This window comes from Penaeus japonicus, unplaced genomic scaffold, assembly GCF_977035675.1.
Source record: "Penaeus japonicus unplaced genomic scaffold, GWHDUDI00000001_assembly GWHDUDI00000026, whole genome shotgun sequence".
Taxonomy (NCBI): domain Eukaryota; kingdom Metazoa; phylum Arthropoda; class Malacostraca; order Decapoda; family Penaeidae; genus Penaeus; species Penaeus japonicus.
In genome coordinates, this window is record NW_028234428.1 from 9,433,716 (window position 1) to 9,451,243 (window position 17,528).

At 53.5% G+C, this 17,528-nt stretch overlaps 1 protein-coding gene across 11 annotated transcripts in view; it reads right to left on the minus strand.

Annotated features, from left to right (window-relative positions):
* The window catches only part of LOC122250087 (cytohesin steppke), a 138,998-nt gene that overhangs the window by 14,506 nt on the left and 106,964 nt on the right, over positions 1-17,528 (minus strand). For 6 of the 11 annotated variants that reach the window (XM_043011401.2, XM_043011406.2, XM_086551966.1 and 3 more), the window contains one exon: positions 8,426-8,490. In XM_043011401.2, coding sequence (XP_042867335.2) covers positions 8,426-8,490 — 65 coding nt within the window. Of the gene's footprint in view, positions 1-8,425; positions 8,491-16,194; positions 16,936-17,528 lie in introns of all 11 variants that reach the window. The other 5 variants (XM_043011402.2, XM_086551962.1, XM_086551963.1 and 2 more) reach the window with 2 other exon arrangements.

Below are 17,528 nucleotides of genomic sequence, written 5' to 3' on the forward strand. Positions count from 1 at the left end.
GGGGGAAGGGGTAAGAAGGAGGGGGGTGGAGGGAGAAGGAGAGGGAGAGGGGGGGAGGGGGAAAGATTTTGTTGGAGGGGAGAGCATGAGGGGATGGGGAAGAGGGGAGGGAGTGAATCAGAGAAGGGGTGATTTTTTTTGATTGTTTGAGGGAGAGGGAGAGGGAGAGGGGGAAAGAGGGAGAGGGTGAGGGAGAAGGAGAGGGTGAGGGAGAGGGGGAAAGAGGGAGAGGGGGAGGGAGAGGGAGAGGGAGAGGGAGAAGGAGAGGGAGAGGGGGAGGGGGAAAGAGGGAGAGGGGGAGGGGGAAAGAGGGAGAGGGGGAGGGGGAAAGAGGGAGAGGGAGAGGGAGAGGGAGAGGGAGAGGGAGAGGGAGAGGGGGGAGGAGAGAAGGCAGTGAGTAGGGTTGGGAAGAGGAGAAGAGAAGAAAGGAGAAGAGAGGAAAAGAGAAGAGGAAATAGTGGAGAAGAGAGTAAAAGAGGAGAGGAGAAGAAAAGAAAAGAGATAAAAAGACGAGACGAAAAGAAAAGATCAGAGAGTAATAGAGAGGAGAGAAGAGGGGGTTAGGGGTGGAGGTGTGGGGGTGTGGGCGTGTGGGGGGGCGTCATCGGCACGTCATCCCGAGAACGGCCCTGATGCTCGACCGCGCCTTCGTGACTAAAATGCTCCGGATTCGCAACCAAGACGCACATAAAAAAAGAAGAAAAAGAAGAAGAAGAAGAAGAGCAAGAAGAAATACGAGACGTTGCATCACGCATGTTGCAGAGGCGGTCTTCGTCGCAGCCATCTGGTGTCCGGCCGCGTCATCAAAGATCTTGCAGTCGGGCCATGCATCTTGCGCCAATTGCCACGTCACTCGGATCTCAGCCCCGAAAGAGCGAGAGAAAACGTAAAATAAACGAAGCGAAGGAGGCGATCCGAAGGAAAAGAGAAAAAAGAAAAAAAAAAAAAAAAAAAAAAAAAAAGAAAATGGAACTAGAGAAACAAGACAAAGAACGATAAAACAAAGCATGATATACGAAGGAGAGGGAGAGGGAGGGAGGAGGGAGGAGATAGAGAGGAGAAGAAGAAGGAGGAGAGAGAGGGAGAGAGAGAGAGAGAAGAGAGGAGAGAGAGGGGAGAGAGAGAGAAGAGAGGGGAGAGGAGAGAGAAGAGAGGAGAGAGAGAGAGATAGAGAGGAAGAGAGAGAGAGAAAGAGAGAGAGAGAGAGAGAGAGAGAGAGAGAGAGAGAGAGAGAGAGACGCAAGAAGGGACATCGGACATCTCCCTCGCATTCACCCCACCCCCCCCTCCTCCCTTCTAATCAAACTTCCCTTCCTCTAACATTAAAACCAGCCCCCCGTCCCCCCCCCCTCTCATCCCCAGCACGGGAGAGTTACCGGGGAAGCCCAGAGCAAGTCCTAACTAAATGTTGGGACACCGAAACACACTATCGCTCGAGTACATTCAGAGCGGAAGTGAGGGTGAGCTCTTGCCTCTCTCTCTCTCTCTCTCTCTCTCTCTCTCTCTCTCTCTCTCTCACCCACCGCCCTTTTCTCTGTCTCTCTTGTTTACCTTTATCTAGTTTTGCTCAGTTACATTTCCAAGTAATTAATAATAATCTGAACATCGCAATATATCAATAATGATAATAATTATAATAATAATAATGATAATAATAATAATAATAATAATAATAAGACCAAAATAAATAAAAAATAAATAAATAAACGATCATAATCCCCGGTCGATTACTGGGACTCCATTACAGCTGCAGTTGGCCAGTCGGCCCTCTGAATCGCTGCGGACTGGCCGAGTGAGTCGGGCTGCGCTTGGTGGCAGTTAAGAGGTCATTAGGTTGGCCTTCTCTCGCAAGGGCGTCAACATGCCCGCTGACCCACTGGCAAGTCCATGAGCCGTGAGTCATGATGAGTTACGTACGAGTCGCGCAGAGAGCTCCTTGGGTAAGTAAGGATCTCTTCTGCTCTCCAAACTGCTTTAAATCTCCTTAAGAAGAAGAAGAAAAAAACTTCTTTAAGAACCTACACCTCTCTTAACTTCGTTTCTGAGTGACATTTTATTCTTTTCTTTTTTCGCTGGCCTTTTTTCCGAAAGGGAAATTAAATGTCAAGATGTGGCGGGCAGCGGAAAAAAGAAGTGTGCGTGTGGGGCTGGCCCTTCCCAAGGGAAACGTGCTCTTAAATGTAAACATGTTCCTGACCAGAACACTGACACACATACACACGGAACACATGCACACAGACAAACAGACAGAAGCACGCACAAGCACACACGCACACAAAATAGAAGTGTTAGCAGTGGTGAATGGAGAACTTGTTATCTCCCATTTCTAGGAGTCAGTCCTTAGTCAGTCACCGCGGAGCCCAACTATCTAAGGGCGCTCCCCGCACTCACCCACTCGCTCACTCACTCACTCACTCACTCTCGTCCCAGCCAATTCCGAGCGTGAGAGTGCAATGCCGATCCTTCAAACACGGAAAGGCTTATCCCCTCTTCCTTTCGCTTCGTCCTCCTCCTCCTTCTCCTCCTCCTCGCCCTTCCCCCACTTCCATTCCCTCTCCTTCTCCCTCCCCCTCCTCTCCGCCACTTCTTTTCCTTCTTCTTCTTCTTCTTCTTCTTCTTCTTCTTCTTCTTCTTCTTCTTCTTCTTCTTCTTCTTCTTCTTCTTCTTCTTCTTCTTCTTCTTCTTCTTCTTCTCCTCCTCCTCACCTGGAGATTGTTGCTGTTGACGGCTTCCCGCTAGGACGCCGACCATTTACATAAAGGTTGGAGGAGGAAGAGAGTATGAGGGAGGAAGAAAGGAGGGAGATGTGGAGGCCGAGAAACAGCCTACTTCTATCTACCTCCTCCCTCTCCTTCCCGCAACAGAAGAGTGAGTAAAGCGTCAGAGTGTCCTGGGTGTCCTGGGATAGACCCCCTCCCCCTTCATTATAAAAAAAAAGAAATATAAAGGTACGAACCACCTCGGCCGGCCTTTCCCCTTCCTCAATAAAAAAAGAGGAAGAAAAAGGGACATTACCGCGTCCTTCATGTAAGCATCCCGGTTGGATGAAAACGGGTGGGATGAGAGGGGGAGAGACGGGGGGGGAGGGGAGGGGAGGGGGAGTAGAATCCCACCATAACAACCTTTACATCGTTAGATGTTTGTGTCCTGTCAGTTATAGCTTTATCTCGCCCTGCATCGCATCCTAACGACGTGTTTGTTAATGTTCAGCATGTAGGACTGTAGGCCTACCTGTACCGTCTGGAGGGGCACTCCCAACTCGGCCCGGAGTCCGAATAGGTGTTTGTGAAGCCTCTGCTGAAGCCCTTCGTCTACCATCGATTCACACTTCACACAAATGCTATGACATTCTGATTGCATTTTAATCAAGGGGCGATCACCACACGCCCAGACCAGAGACCACTCGACATGCAGAGCCAACATTCCTACAGTCGCCGATCCCTTCCCATTCATACCTCCCTTTCCCCTCTAACCTCCCCCCTTCCCCCCACTCCTCCCCTTCCTTTCAACCCCCTTTCCTCCTCCTCCTCCAAACTTAATCCCCGTCTCTCCCATCCGGCTGGCTCCCCCCCCCTTGTTCCCTCCCTCCTCCCCTTATTTACACATGCACCAACAATGGACCCACCGGATAATGAGCCGCGTGATTGTCCAAGCATTGCCGAGCTATTGTGAATGTATTGCGGGGTTCAGCCGTGGATCCCCTTCCCCTTCCCCTTCCCCTTCCCCTTCCCCTTCCTCCTGCCGACCGCAAGGCAATATCGCAGAGAAAGCTTTATGCAATGGCAAGCGACGGCGAATTATGCTCACGGCTTTGTCATGCCTGGCCGTGGCCGAGCTCCCCGTCGCATACCATCCGAGCGCTTGTCGAGAGAGAAGGGACAGCGGGGGAAGGTGCACGGCGAAGGAGGAGAGGCTAATCGCCGCAGCGGGAATGGTCCTCCGAGGGAGGCGAAGGGCGATTCATCCCCCCCCCCCCCCCCCCCCCCCCCCCCCCCCCCCCCCCCCCCCCCCCCCCCCCGTCTGAAGGCCGGAGCCACGGAGCCGGAGAGCCGCACGCCGAGGACAAGGACACAGAATATTATCAGAAGAGGATGGCAATATGCAGGTGGAGGGAGGGAGGGAGGGAGGGAGGGAGGGAGGGAGGGAGGGAGGGAGGGAGGGAGGGAAGGAAGGGAGGGAGGGGGAGGGAGAGGGAGAGAGGTAGAACTAGGAAAGAGCGAGAGGGAGCGGCCAGGGGCGCGGGGCAATCCAGGCTCTTAAGCAACACCCGGACATGTCTGAGCCCCGGAATGGGAGCTCCGGCGGCCACAGGGACTTCCCCGGCGAAGTCCAGGGAGAATGAAGGACGCTGCGTACTGTGACGCCCCGCTCCGCACGCAAGCACCAAGCATTACGATTCCTCAGCTGAACTTTTCTCAAAGCACATCAGGCATTACCCTCAGGTGCCTGCTTGCCCGCTCCTCTGTGTCTCCAAGTCTCAAACTGGGCCGCGGAAATGTTTCAGGCCACCTCCCGGATCGTGACCGTTCGTGGCGCTCGTACCATCCATCCGACGGCCGGCCACGACTCGTGCGAGCGCCACTGCCGCCGGGCGCCACCGAGGCGTCCCCACGCGACTTCCACTGACGGAGCTCCAACCAAAGCCACTCGCAGAAGAAAAAAAAATCAACCGTTTTCCCGCCCGCCTCTCCCCCGGAGTCCCCCGGAGTCGGGGCCAAACACTCCGACCTCTGCTCCAGGCCGTGCTCCAGCGCCTCTCAACCCCGCACACATGTTTGCCGACCACACACGCGCGTGGCAAAAGACGTATGTAGAGCAGCACGTGGAAATCAATCGGCAAAGGTGCGAGGGGGGCGGGGGGGGGTGGGTGCAACAGAACGAGAATGACACACAATACTATGGACAGAGCGCAGGCAGCACGCGTGAAGGCATCTGAAGGTGCGTGTGTGCGTCTCTCTCTCATACGTGTGTGTGTGTGTGTGTGTATGTGTGTGTGTGTGTGTATGTGTGTGTGTGTGTGTGTGTGTGTGTGTGTGTGTGTGTGTGTGTGTGTGTGTGTGTGTGAGAGAGAGAGAGAGAGAGAGAGAGAGAGAGAGAGAGAGAGAGAGAGAGAGAGAGAGAGAGAGAGAGAGAGAGAGAGAGAGAGAGAGAGAGAGAGAGAGAGAGAGAGAGAGAGAGAGAGAGAGAGAGAGAGAGCCCAGAAGAGGGGGCGGCAGCTGAGAGGTTGTTTATGGCACGTTTCCACAGATGTCCTTAGGGTACATTACAGGTAGAAGCGCGCCTGATTTGGCCATACCCCACGTACCAGAGAGAGAGAGAGAGAGAGAGAGAGAGAGAGAGAGAGAGAGAGAGAGAGAGAGAGAGAGAGAGAGAGAGAGAGAGAGAAAGAGAGAATTCTTACGATACCGTAAACACGAGAAAAAACATCAACATACACATAATGCAGCTGCATTACAGAGAGCAAGCATAGCTGTACATAGCGGTCTCCGCCTAAGTGTAGCGGAGAATGTGAGAAGTGTACAAGTACGTGTTGAGAGAGGCTGATGGCCAGCAACAAGCAGGCTGGCAACCACAAGCACGCCATCAGCACTGTTCGCCTGGAGGAGGGAGGGGGGGAAGGGGGAGGGGGCTTGCAATGCAGGGGTAGGGGGTAGGGGGGACGGGAAGGGGGGGGGGACGAGGGCAAATACACAAGCGTTCGAAATGATGTCTTTCTCAAAGCGCCAGGTCACACGATGGGAGCCACAGAGAGCCAACTAAAAGAAAGAGAGCGATAGAGAAAGAGAAAGAGAGAGAGAGACAAATGCGAAAGGAAGCGATGAATGCCTCCCATTAAACCGCGATGAAGGAGACAGTGAGAAGAGATGAAGACTCCGGACAAAGATGCAAGGACAAGGACCAAGCGAGAGAGAAGACAATAAAATGAACAAGAATCCAAACGCGCTCATCTTCTTGTCTTCTTGCACGAACGAACAGCCATCACCTTGATCGAGACCAACAGACAAACACGAAAGGGAGAGAGAGAGAGAGAGAGAGAGAGAGAGAGAGAGAGAGAGAGAGAGAGAGAGATGAGACGCTCACACAATAGGCCACAATCGAGCGCTGTTATTAAAGGTATGAGCTTGAATAAACAATTCCCCCAAAGCGGCAAAAGGCCGCCCCCCTCCTCCCTCCTCCTTCCTCCCTTCCCCCTTCCCCCCAGTAACCCAAGCCGGGCCGTGCTTCAAGCCTAGCCTGGCCCGTCCCGTGGCCTTCCCCATCTCCACGATACACAATCAATGCCTCCTCACACACGTCCAGTTGATGATCCTTCTACAAATAAATACGCCGTTGGCAGACACAGCACCGCTACCACCACCTCCACCCCCACCCCCACCACCACCACCTCCTCCACCGCCGCCACCTTGCCTCCGCCTTCCACCCAGAAACAACGGATCGGCCCACCCGCTCGCCACGCCAAGACCACGCCCACGAAGGCGGCCAAGTCTTCGTACTCACTCACCTGTGGGTGGGTGTGCTTGCGTCCGTATGTGTATGTGGGGGCAATAGAAATAGAGAAAGAAAGAAAACTAAAAGAAATAACAATAGATATACTGAATAAAAGAGAGACATAACGAAAAAAACAAACAAAAAAAACAGAGAAAGAAAGAGAGAAAAAGAAAATAAAAGAAAAAGTAACGACTCCCGGAGATCCACAGCCTCTAATCATAATCCATGAATAAAACAACCATCCTCAGGGCACAAAGACACACAGACAGACAGACACACACACACACACACACACACACACACACACACACACACACACACACACCCTAACGAGCCATTGTACATATCCAAGGTCATCATCGCCTTCCGATCACATTGGCACCGGGGAATCGGGATCTAATGGGGGGTGGGGGTAGGGGGTGGGGGGGACCTGGCGTGTCATCGCAGCCGAAGAAGCCGATTAGCCGTGAGACGCGACGCGACGTTTCCCACGGCTTTGGCGCGAGGAAACAGGCTCGAGGAAGGAAAGGAGAAGAGGGAAGAGAGGAGAAGAGAGAAGAGAGGAGAAGAGGGAAGAGAGGAGATGAGGGAAGAAAGGAAACGAGGGAAGAGGGGAGAAGAGGGAAGAGAGGAGAAGAGAGAAGAAAGGAGAAGAGAGAAGAAAGGAGAAGAGGGAAGAAAGAGAGAAAAGAGGGAGAAAAAAAGGGACAAGCCAGGAGGACTACAACGACGATAATAACCATAAAATGACAATGACAGTAGCAGAGGAACGAAAGGAGAGAAAAAAAAATGAAACAAGAGAGAGAGAGATATACAAGCCCGACGGCCAACATAGATAAGAACGCACCAAGCACAAGCACAAGCACAGGAACAGATAAACAAACAGGACAAGCATTCTCGCGGGATGAGGCGTCCGCGGCGGCCGGGGAAGCGAACCTTATCAAAATATCTGTCCAGTGAGTCAGCCAGCCTCCTTACGCCGTCGCCCTTGGGACATACAAGTGCTTCCGCTTTGGGGAGATCCCGGGCGATTTAGGGAGCTTATCAGAAGATTTAGAAGTAAAAAATATACGACCGTGATAAAAAAAAGAAGATAGATAATGATAGCGAAATAATGCTGAGAGTGATGCTTCTGAAGCTGAGCGAGAGGGACCCCATCACGCCCCATCCCATCCCATCCCACCTATCCCCCAGCCCCCAAATCTCAAGCACCAGAACACAAGCGCACGAGCGACCCAGTGACTGGCCAGCCTGGGGGTACATTTAACTCCCCCTCCCCCTCCCACTCCCCTACCCCTACCCTCCAGGCTGCACGTGATGAGAAGAAGAAAAGGAAAATACGAATAAAAAGAAAAGAAGAAGAAGAAGAAAATGCCTCTGATTCACCCAGGAGGGAAGCGGACCTGACACAATCAAGCAGGCAGGTAGACAGGCAAGCAAGCAAGCAAGCAAGCAAGCAGTCGACTATTAAACGTCTGACGCTTGTTATACCTGTCCGCTCTGCTCGGCCCCACGCCTGGTACACCTACACAAGCACAGGCCGCTATACATACACGTCCCCAATCGAGTCAGTCAGTGTTAGGTCTAAAACTAGCAGGTGTAGCAGATATAAAAAGGATATTACACTTTCAAAGGCGTGGGAAAATCTGTCTGGGCGTGGGAAAACGGAACAGGTCCCACGTGGGAAAAAACGTGCAAGCGTGGGAGGTCATGACAAACAGAAGACAAGAGAGAGAGAGAGAGAGAGAGAGAGAGAGAGAGAGAGAGAGAGAGAGAGAGAGAGAGAGAGAGAGAGAGAGAGAGAGAGAGAGAGAGGAGACAAATAAAGAACGAGAGAAAGAAAGATAAAGAGACATACATACATAGATAGATAGATAGATAGATATAAAGAGAGATCGAAAAAAGAAAAAAACAAACAAACAAAAAAAGTACTGACCTGTCTTCCCCCGTATCCAACGCCTCCATCTCCGCTGTGACCTCGGCCATCTCATCTTTGAGAGTCTGGAATGAAAAGAAAAAAGAAAATCATTAGCTTCCATAGAACCAAAAACGGAAAAGGAAACATAAATAAAATAAATACGCCACAAACGGCCTCGAGAATCCCATTCCCAAAGCGACCTCCTCGTGTGCTTGTGCTTGTGAGCCCTCTGGCCCGTTATAGCTCGGGAGCGAGAGAACAATAGAGCGAGAGAAAGAGAAAGAGAAAGATTGAGAGAAAGAGAGAGAGAGAAAGAGAGAAAGAGAAAGAGAGAGAGAAAGAGAGATTGAGAGAAAGAGAGAGAGAGAGAGAGAGACCCGACCTCCCTGCCTGCATGCCTGCTAGCGGCTCGACCCACTCTCGCCGCCCAATCATCACATCATCACCATCATCATCACAGTCATCACCTGCAACCACACGAGCTATTCCTCCCCGCCAAACACGGCCATTAACCCCCCACCCCCACCCCCCCACACCCCCCAAGGCGATGATCACACGAATCACCAATCACGCTGCTATTATCGCCCCCCCCCTCCCCTCCGACCCCCCCGGAAGTGCCACATTCCCGACACCTGCCCCAGCAGCGCCTTCGGCAGTCTCACCTGGGAAGCTGTCGGGTATATATATATCTATATATATTTTTTCTTTCTTTCGTAGTAACACTTATTTTGTCGTTATCTCTTTATTTCTTTTCTTTTTTTTCGTGTGGCTTTTCTAGAAAACGTAAATTGAGGAGGAGGAGGAGGAGGAGGAATAGGAGGATGATAATGAGGAAAAAAGGAGGAAGAGGAACAGGAAGAAAAAGAAAAGGAAGATATGGAGGAGAAAGAGGAGAAGGAAAACGAAGAAGAAGAAAAAAAGACGAATAAGAAGAGAAGATGGAGAAGAACAAAAAAGAAAAATAAGCAAGCAAGCACGCTCAAAAGTGTGACCTCACGTTACGTGACGGAATCATCGCCCTTCCAAAAACACGCCCGTCAGGCCACGCGAGCGCTGAATGCAGAGGCTCAACCAATGCACTTTCCTTCTGCACTTTCCTCCTCTTTCTCTTGCCTCTTCTCTTCTTTATCTCCTCGTTCGCGTCATCACAAGCTTCATCACCCGCTCACCACATCAGCCTTCAACTCGGGAACATCAATATCACCTCGCCATCACATCCGGGAACATCGTAGTCCCTTCATCACATTCGGGAACATCACCTTCATCACCACACTACACTCGGGGACACCAATCACCATCCGGGGAAAACGTCCCCACATCCCTGCACCACAAACACCATCCCCTCGCCAGCACTCGCCAGCCCTCGCCACCACCACCACACCATCCCTAGCACCTCGCACCACACCTCGCACCGCCTAGTCACCACACTCACCACACTCACCACATAAAACACCGAACGACTCTTCATCACGGGTGAACTCCCCCACATCACCAGCGCGCGTTCACTAAAATGGCACCGCATCGCGTACTATGCTTGGGTCTCGCTCTCTCCTTATCGGTTTTTATCTTCCGCGATAAGATCAGGAGATACACCTTCACACTCACCTTCGATATGACCAAATACCTGGTGGTGGTGGTGGTGGTGGTGGGGGTGGGGGGGGCAAGAGTGTACCTTCACCCCCCACCCCTCACCCCCTCTCTTCGACACACACCCGACACCTATTCCACATGTCTATCCCTCACCCCCATCCAAAAAAGTCCACTTCAAACATCCTTCCATCCTTCCATCCTTCCACCTTTCCACCATTCCGTCCTTCATTCCCTTAAAAAAAAAACAATCACACAAATAAACGAATTCAACCCTTTCTTATCGCCCATTATGGCTCATTTCCACTTCCTTATCGCCGTGTCCAATTCCGATTTCCTTATCATCGAGTACGGATTTCCCCTTTCCCTCATTTCTGACCCCACCCACCCTATCCGCCCACCCACCCACCCTATCCGCCCACCCACCCACCCACCTACCCACCCACCTACCCTATCCATCCACCCACCCACCTACCCTATCCACCCACCCTCTCTCCCTCCTACCCTATCCACCCACCCTCTCTCCCTCCTACCCTATCCACCCACCCTCTCTCCCTCCTACCCTATCCACCCACCCACCCACCCACCCACCTACCCTATCCACCCACCCTCTCTCCCTCCCCCTCCCTCCTACCCGCTGTCCGATTGCGAAATGACGAAGCTCGGGGCGGGAGGAGGAGGAGGAGGAGGAGGAGGAGGAGGAAGAAGAGGTGGCGGTAGCGTCTTCAAGAAGGAACCAAGGACACAGGACACTACGTGATATCGAAGCCTTATTTTGTTTGATTGTTTATTTCTTTCTTTCGTGTATGTGCGTATGCGTGTCTTAGGGACGGAAGGAGGGAATGACAGAGTGAGATAAAGAGAGAGAGAGAAAGAGATAGAAACAGAGAGACGAAGAACTTGGCAAAGTAAAGGTCTAGGAAAAGCCCCCCCCCCCAACACTAAGCATAACAATCCTGACGCAACTCTCAGAGAGAGAGAGAGAGAGAGAGAGAGAGAGAGAGAGAGAGAGAGAGAGAGAGAGAGAGAGAGAGAGAGAGAGAGAGAGAGAGAGAGAGAGAGAGAGAGAGAGAGAGAGAGAGAGAGAGAGCAATGTTGCCAGACCCAAACCCATTCGTGCACGACGTGGCACCTTCGGAAAAAGAAGATAAACAAACAAAAGCAAAGGAAAAAAAAGATGCTGAAAAAGAGGAAGAAGAAGAAGAAGTAGAAGAAAAAGAAGCAGCTGCAGTCGAAGTAGATAACCTTTTTAAGTAAAAGGTCCCATTTGACTAGGCCTACCTATGAATGAGTACCACAACCCTCACTCCCCCCCTCCCCCCTCCTCCGTTCCTTATCTTATCAGCCGCTGACGCCATGTCCGTATGACGTCGACACCCAGCTCTCCTGACGCGCCGGATGTTTGGCTGACCACCGGAAGTTGGCACAGAGCCCGGGAATACGCGGGGCACTCGCTGCTACTGCCTCCGACGGTGCCATGAGCCCTAGCGCGGTGCCAACCCATCACGACAGAAACAAAGGCAAATGGGGGGGGCGAGGGAGGGAGGGAGGGAGAGGAGGAGAGGGGGAGAGTTAGATGGACGGCGAGGGAAAACGAGGGAGAGGAAAAGAGAGAGGGAGGGAGGGAGAGATGGAGAAAGGAGGAAATGGATAAGACAAAGAAGGCAAGAGAAGAATGAGAAGAAAGAGTATAGAGAAGAGGAAAAAAAGAGAGAAAAAAAGACGAAAAGAAAGAGAATGAGAAGGAGAAATGAAAACGAGGCAGAGAGAATCTCGAGCTCAAGTGCCGAGTGGAGATTCCGAGATCGCTCACGTAAACAATAATGACGTCAACACAATAGGAAGTTTACCAGGTGTTGCAGTGGTGAAGGTAGGGTATAGGGGGGGGGGGGGTATGAGGGAGAGTGTGAAGAGGGGGAGGGAAGGGGGGGGGGGGAAGTCAAGGTGTATGTGTTCCTGGTACACGTATACACAGGCCAGCCTAAACAGATAGTTATAAACATCCCTTTTTCGTCATGTTTGTATACTCAACACACGCGTGCTCAAACTCAAACACATACACACACACACACACACACACACACACACACACACACACGAAGGATTAGGAAGGGAGAGTCAGGGGGTGAGGGGAGAGGAAGAGGGAGAAAGCGAGGGGGAAGTGAAAAGGAAGGGGAGGAGGAGGAGGGAGAGGAGGGAAGTGAAAAAGGAAGGGGAGGAGGAGGGAGAGGAGGGAAGTGAAAAGGGAAGGGGAGGAGGAGGAGGGAGAGGAGGAAAGTAAAAAAGGAAGGGGAACGTTCGAAAAAAGTCCCAATGCTGTCCCTCAGAATCGTCTAATTTGATAAATAGGGGCTGGGAAGGAAGGGAAAGAAAGGGAGGGGAAGGGAAAGGAAGGGAAGGGAAAAAGATTAAAGGCAAGGGAAGGAGAGGAGAAGAGTGGGGAAGGCAAGAAAAGGAAAGTAAAGGAAAGGGAAGGGCAAAGTGGAAGAGAGAGAGAGAGAGAGAGAGAGAGAGAGAGAGAGAGAGAGAGAGAGAGAGAGAGAGAGAGAGAGAGAGAGAGAGAGAGAGAGAGAGAGAGAAAAAGAGAGAGAGAGAGAGAGAAAGAGAGAGATGAAAAATACCAATAGACGATAAACAAAAACCAAAAATCTCGCTCATCGCCGAAGTGCGCCGCCGGTTTTATGGCCGCCGTGTCGGTCTTGGAACTCGTAACGTCCCGAGGCCATAATGGCTTATCATTTTCTCTCTTTCCCTCATTGTGACATTTGAATGAGGGTAGGGAGAGGGGGTGGGGGGAAGGAGGGAGGAAGAGGGAAGGGGAGGAGGGGGAGGAGGGGTAGTCATGTGCCTTGTGTCCCGTCCGTGTTGCAATACGTTGACCGTTGCAGGAAGGTCATTTGCGAGATGAAAATGTCAATCCAACTGGTGGGAAGGAAACCAGGAAGAAAGAGGAGGGGGAAAAGGGAGAAGGAAGAGGAAGAAACAGAAGAAAAACCAAGAATCATTGAAGGGAGACAATTTCATCAAGCAGTAATGATATATAATAGCATAATAGACATCTATCTATCTATCTACCTATCTATCTATTTATTTATCTATCCATCTATCTCATATCTAAGCGATTTCGAAATCTAAACCCATATCGAATATAGTTCACAAGAGTCCGAGCGATCCTAGGCGGCAGGGCGGGCAGGCAGGCAGGCAGGCAGGCAGGCACTTAAAGGTCGGGCGCGGCAGGAACCGTCATGCACGCGGCTCCAACGTGACTCGAAAGTTACGAAAAGCAAAATAGCGGCGGCTCCGCTGTGTGACTTGCGGTCGCGGGGTGTTGCGGGCCAGCGGGGGCATGGGGGTGGAGGGGGAGGGGGAGGGGGGGAGATAGGTAGGTAGCGAGGGAGGGAGGGAGGGAGGGAGGGGAGAGAGGAGGGGGACGAGGATACTCCTGAGGGCAGAGGGCGGAGGGGGGGTGGAGGGGGGGCAGAGGAGGGGGATGGGGGAACGCAAAAGCACGGGCGGGGTGTAATAGGCGTCATGGAGGAATGTGAAAGAGGGGAGGGCGTCGGATGCCTATGGGATGGGGGTAGGTAGGTGGTTGGGGGAAGGGGGGAGTAGGGGGGGGCAGCCTTCCCTCTTCTACTTTTGACATTCCGACGACGCACCTCGCCCGCCGCCTCTGTCATCTGGGAAAGGGGGGGGGGGGGGGGGGGATGAAACGAAGGAAAGAGAAAAAAAGGGGGGAATAAAAAAAAAAAAAAAGGAAAAGGAAAAATCCCATGCTTGAAAGACCCTTAAATCCCCCCTGGCATTCAAACGTTCGCATACAGACGGGAAGGAAGAATAACACCACAACAGAATCCCGATCCACTTAAGTGCGCTTGTACCTCCGCCCCCTCCCCTCTCCCCTCCCCTCTCCGCTCCTGCCCCCTTCCCCTTCCCCTTCTCCCGCCCCCTATGCCCCTAGCCCCCACCCGTCTCCTCTCGGCCCCTGTCTCTTCACTCCCAACCACCTGTCTTGTCTCTCTACTTGTCCCGAAGGCAGCCCGAAGGACCTGCCGAAATCCCTCACGCCCCCGGTCTGCGCCTCGGGATCGCCGCTTCTTCCTCTTCTTCCTCCTCCTCCTCCTCCTCCTCCTCCTCCTCCTCCTCCTCCTCCTCCTCCTCCTCCTCCTCCTCCTCCTCCTCCTCCTCCTTCTCCTCGGGCGAATATTCCCTTACGTAAACACAAACAAATGCTTGAGCGCGGATGAGATTCCCTCTTAGCTTCGCCGAACCCTCAGATAAGTTATGAAAGAATGGATGCAGGAGGGAGTGAAGGAGGGAGGAGAGACGGAGAGAAGCAGCGGAGAGGGAGGGAGGGAGTGAGAGGCAGAGGAGAGAGAGAGAGAGAGAGAGAGAGAGAGAGAGAGAGAGAGAGAGAGAGAGAGAGAGAGAGAGAGCGCAGAGAGAGGAGAGAGAGAGAGAGGAAAGAGAGAGAATGAGAGAAAAAAAAGAAAAGAAAGAGAGACCGCGGGAAGACCACAGTGAAGACAGTGGCGAGCCATAGAGTATACCCCACCAACAAGGACAACCGGAACAGCCACTAAAATTCCCCACCAGTACCAGTACACCCCTCCCTTACCCCCCACCCACCCCCTCCCCCGCCCCCCTACCCTCCGCACTCCACAGCCCCTTCGCACAGCGAGAGGGTCCCAGTAACATGATCCCAAGCTCGCCTTACACCGGTTTAAAGTCACTTACTCGCCCAGTAACACCAGTACCGCCCTCCTCTGCCTCTCCCCCTCCCCCCTCCCCTGCCCTTCCAATCAGCCTGCCTCCTTCGTGTCATGTCGTCCTCGCTGCCACGGAAGGGATGATCGGCCGCCACGGAGGCGACCTGTGGCGTCACGGCGTCGCGGCGCTGACAACGGCCGCCCGACCCCCGACAACGCCACAGCAGACAGACAGACAGACAAACAGACAGGTAGGCAGATTGAGACAGACAGACAGACAGACAGCAGCTGGTGTGCCGCAGAAAGCAGACGTGTCTGAATCCGACTAATCGCGAAGAAGACGACGACGATAAGGAGGAAGAGAGATGGATACGAATATCGATGTTTGTCGGGCGGAGTTAATGAGTGGGCGGAGGGAGGGGCTGTCACCAGGTATGACAAACAGCCTGTGTGTCAAGGGCGACTCGGGACCCTTCACTGCCTCGCCACGCCCATGTCAGGGGCAGGAAATCAATTCTGCTGGGTCATTCGCCAATCCACTGGATTCGCCTAATCTGAGAGTTGTGGCGGGAGGGAGGGGGGGGGGGCGGAGGGGAAGACGTGGTTCGTGGTTCGTGCACAATACAGAGATCTACAAGAGAGGGGGAGAAAGGGCAGATATGAGAAGGGAGTGAGGGAGGGAGGGAAGGAGGGAGGGAAGGAGTCGGGGCGAAGGAAAGAGAAAATGAGAAAGAGTGAGAGACAGTGCCCACGAACACGTGCCAGAGAGCTCGCAGCATCGGCACTGGATCGCCCGCATCCGGTCTTGAGCAGGGACCCGGGAGGGCCAAGTAGGCACATTTAAGAAGGCCAGAAGAGGCACCTACTCCTCCACTCTCACCCCCCCCCCCCTGCTCCCCCGCCTTCTGGAGATGGAACAACTCGACGCTCTGTCTGTCAGTCTGTGTGTCTGTCTGTCTCTTACTCCGCCGCTCCCGCCGCTGCGAGTCGTCTAATCTTATTAATTAGTTCGTCAAATGTTCCGCGTTCACTCGTCTCGGCGCCCTCAAGAGCCCGGGATTACGGCGAGGTAATTACCGTCTGTAATCGTCTGCTAAATGACGAGCAGCTTAATGAAACCCTTCGAGTTGTGAAACACACGAGTCGCAGGCTGCCTCCTCTCCCTCCTTCCTCGGATACCCCCCCCCCCTCCACACACACTAAACGGTGAGAGAGTGGGGTGGGGTAAGCAAACATATTTTCGAGTGAACCTGTAGACGCCAGGTCAGGAGAACTGCTGACGAAAGGTTGAGGTCAGCACTTGCTTCACTCTTTTTTCTCCTTATCAAGAAAATTCCTCGGTCACATGGCACTACTCATGCAGGTGATAGAGGCGCACGCATGATCTGAAAGCATAGCATACAGTTATACACAGACAGACAGACAGACACAGACGCACACTCATACGCACACAAACACGCACGCACGCCCAGAGAGCGCAGGAGGCAGTACCTTGAGGCTGGCGGAGCTGGAGGTGCTGAGTCCCCCATCCTGGATCTTGAAGGGCGCGTCGTGCTGGCCGTAGTCGAGGTGAGGGTGGCCGGGCTGGTGGGCATGGTCGTCGGGCAGGTGCTCGTGGATGCCCAGTTCGAGGCGGCTCTCGTGGTGCCACGAGTGGGACAGCGGCCGCGTGGTGGTGCCCTCTACGCACAGCCACGCCCGCGCCCACCCGCAGTCGCACCCTTGGAGCTGCCCCTCTTCTCCGCCCTCCTCCGCCCACCAGCTACATGTCACGCACTGCACCGCCCTCCACGCCCACACGCGGTACATACTGCTTGCGCCCCTACGCGCCACATACCCACACGTTCATCGCAGGGGGGCGCGGGGTTGGGGGAGGCGGGTAGGCTCGGGCCGGCGTCCTGCGGGGGGGCAGGGCCGCGCTAGCCGCTCCTGGAGGACATGGCGGACCCTCTGCAACGTGGCTTACGCACACGCAATTGCCACACGCACCACGAGCAACAGCGTGCTTCCAGCGAGCGGAGTCTGGCGGCCTCAGTCACGGCCGTTTCAGCTAAGTGTCCTTCAGTCGCCACGCTCTCCCACGCTCCTATTTGGGGCTGCGATCACGCCCGCGCTCTGGATATGGCCAAACACAACCGTAAGCGTCGAGAGGAAAAAAAGGACACGAATGCTTAGTCCGACCCCATAAAAACACTCATTCTGAGTCATCACCAGTACACGCTTACCGCCTCCCTTCAAAAAATAGTAATTATAAAAACAGACTAAGAGAGCGAGAGAGAGATAGATAGATAGATAGATAGAGAGAGAGAGAGAGAGAGAGAGTGAGGGAGAGAGAAAGTGAGAGAGAGAGAGAGACTGATTCACGCCCTTGTCACACGCAGCCCCCAAACCCGCTACTTCTCCGTCCATTCGCCAGCGATATGCCCTTCCAACCAGACCGCCCCAGACAGACAGACCCCACATGGCAAGCCACATACCTGTCAACACCCCTACCTGAGCCCCAACCCTTATGATTCACCCTCATCTTTGCAATGTCACACCCTCAACCCTATGCCCCTCCCCTCTTGCCCTCCCCCTCTAGTGATGTCACTAACCACGAGAGGATATGACATGACTTTGTTCGGGAGCGATGAATGTGACAGAGTGAGAGTACAGTGTGAGAGGGAGGGAGAGGGAGGGAGAGGGAGGGAGGGAGAGGGAGGGAGAGGGAGGGAGAGGGAGGGAAAGGGAGGGAGGGAGGGAGGGAGGGAGGGAGGGAGGGAGGGAGGGAGGGAGGGAGAGGAGAGAGAGAGAGAGAGAGGAGAGAGAGAAAGGAGAGAAGAGAG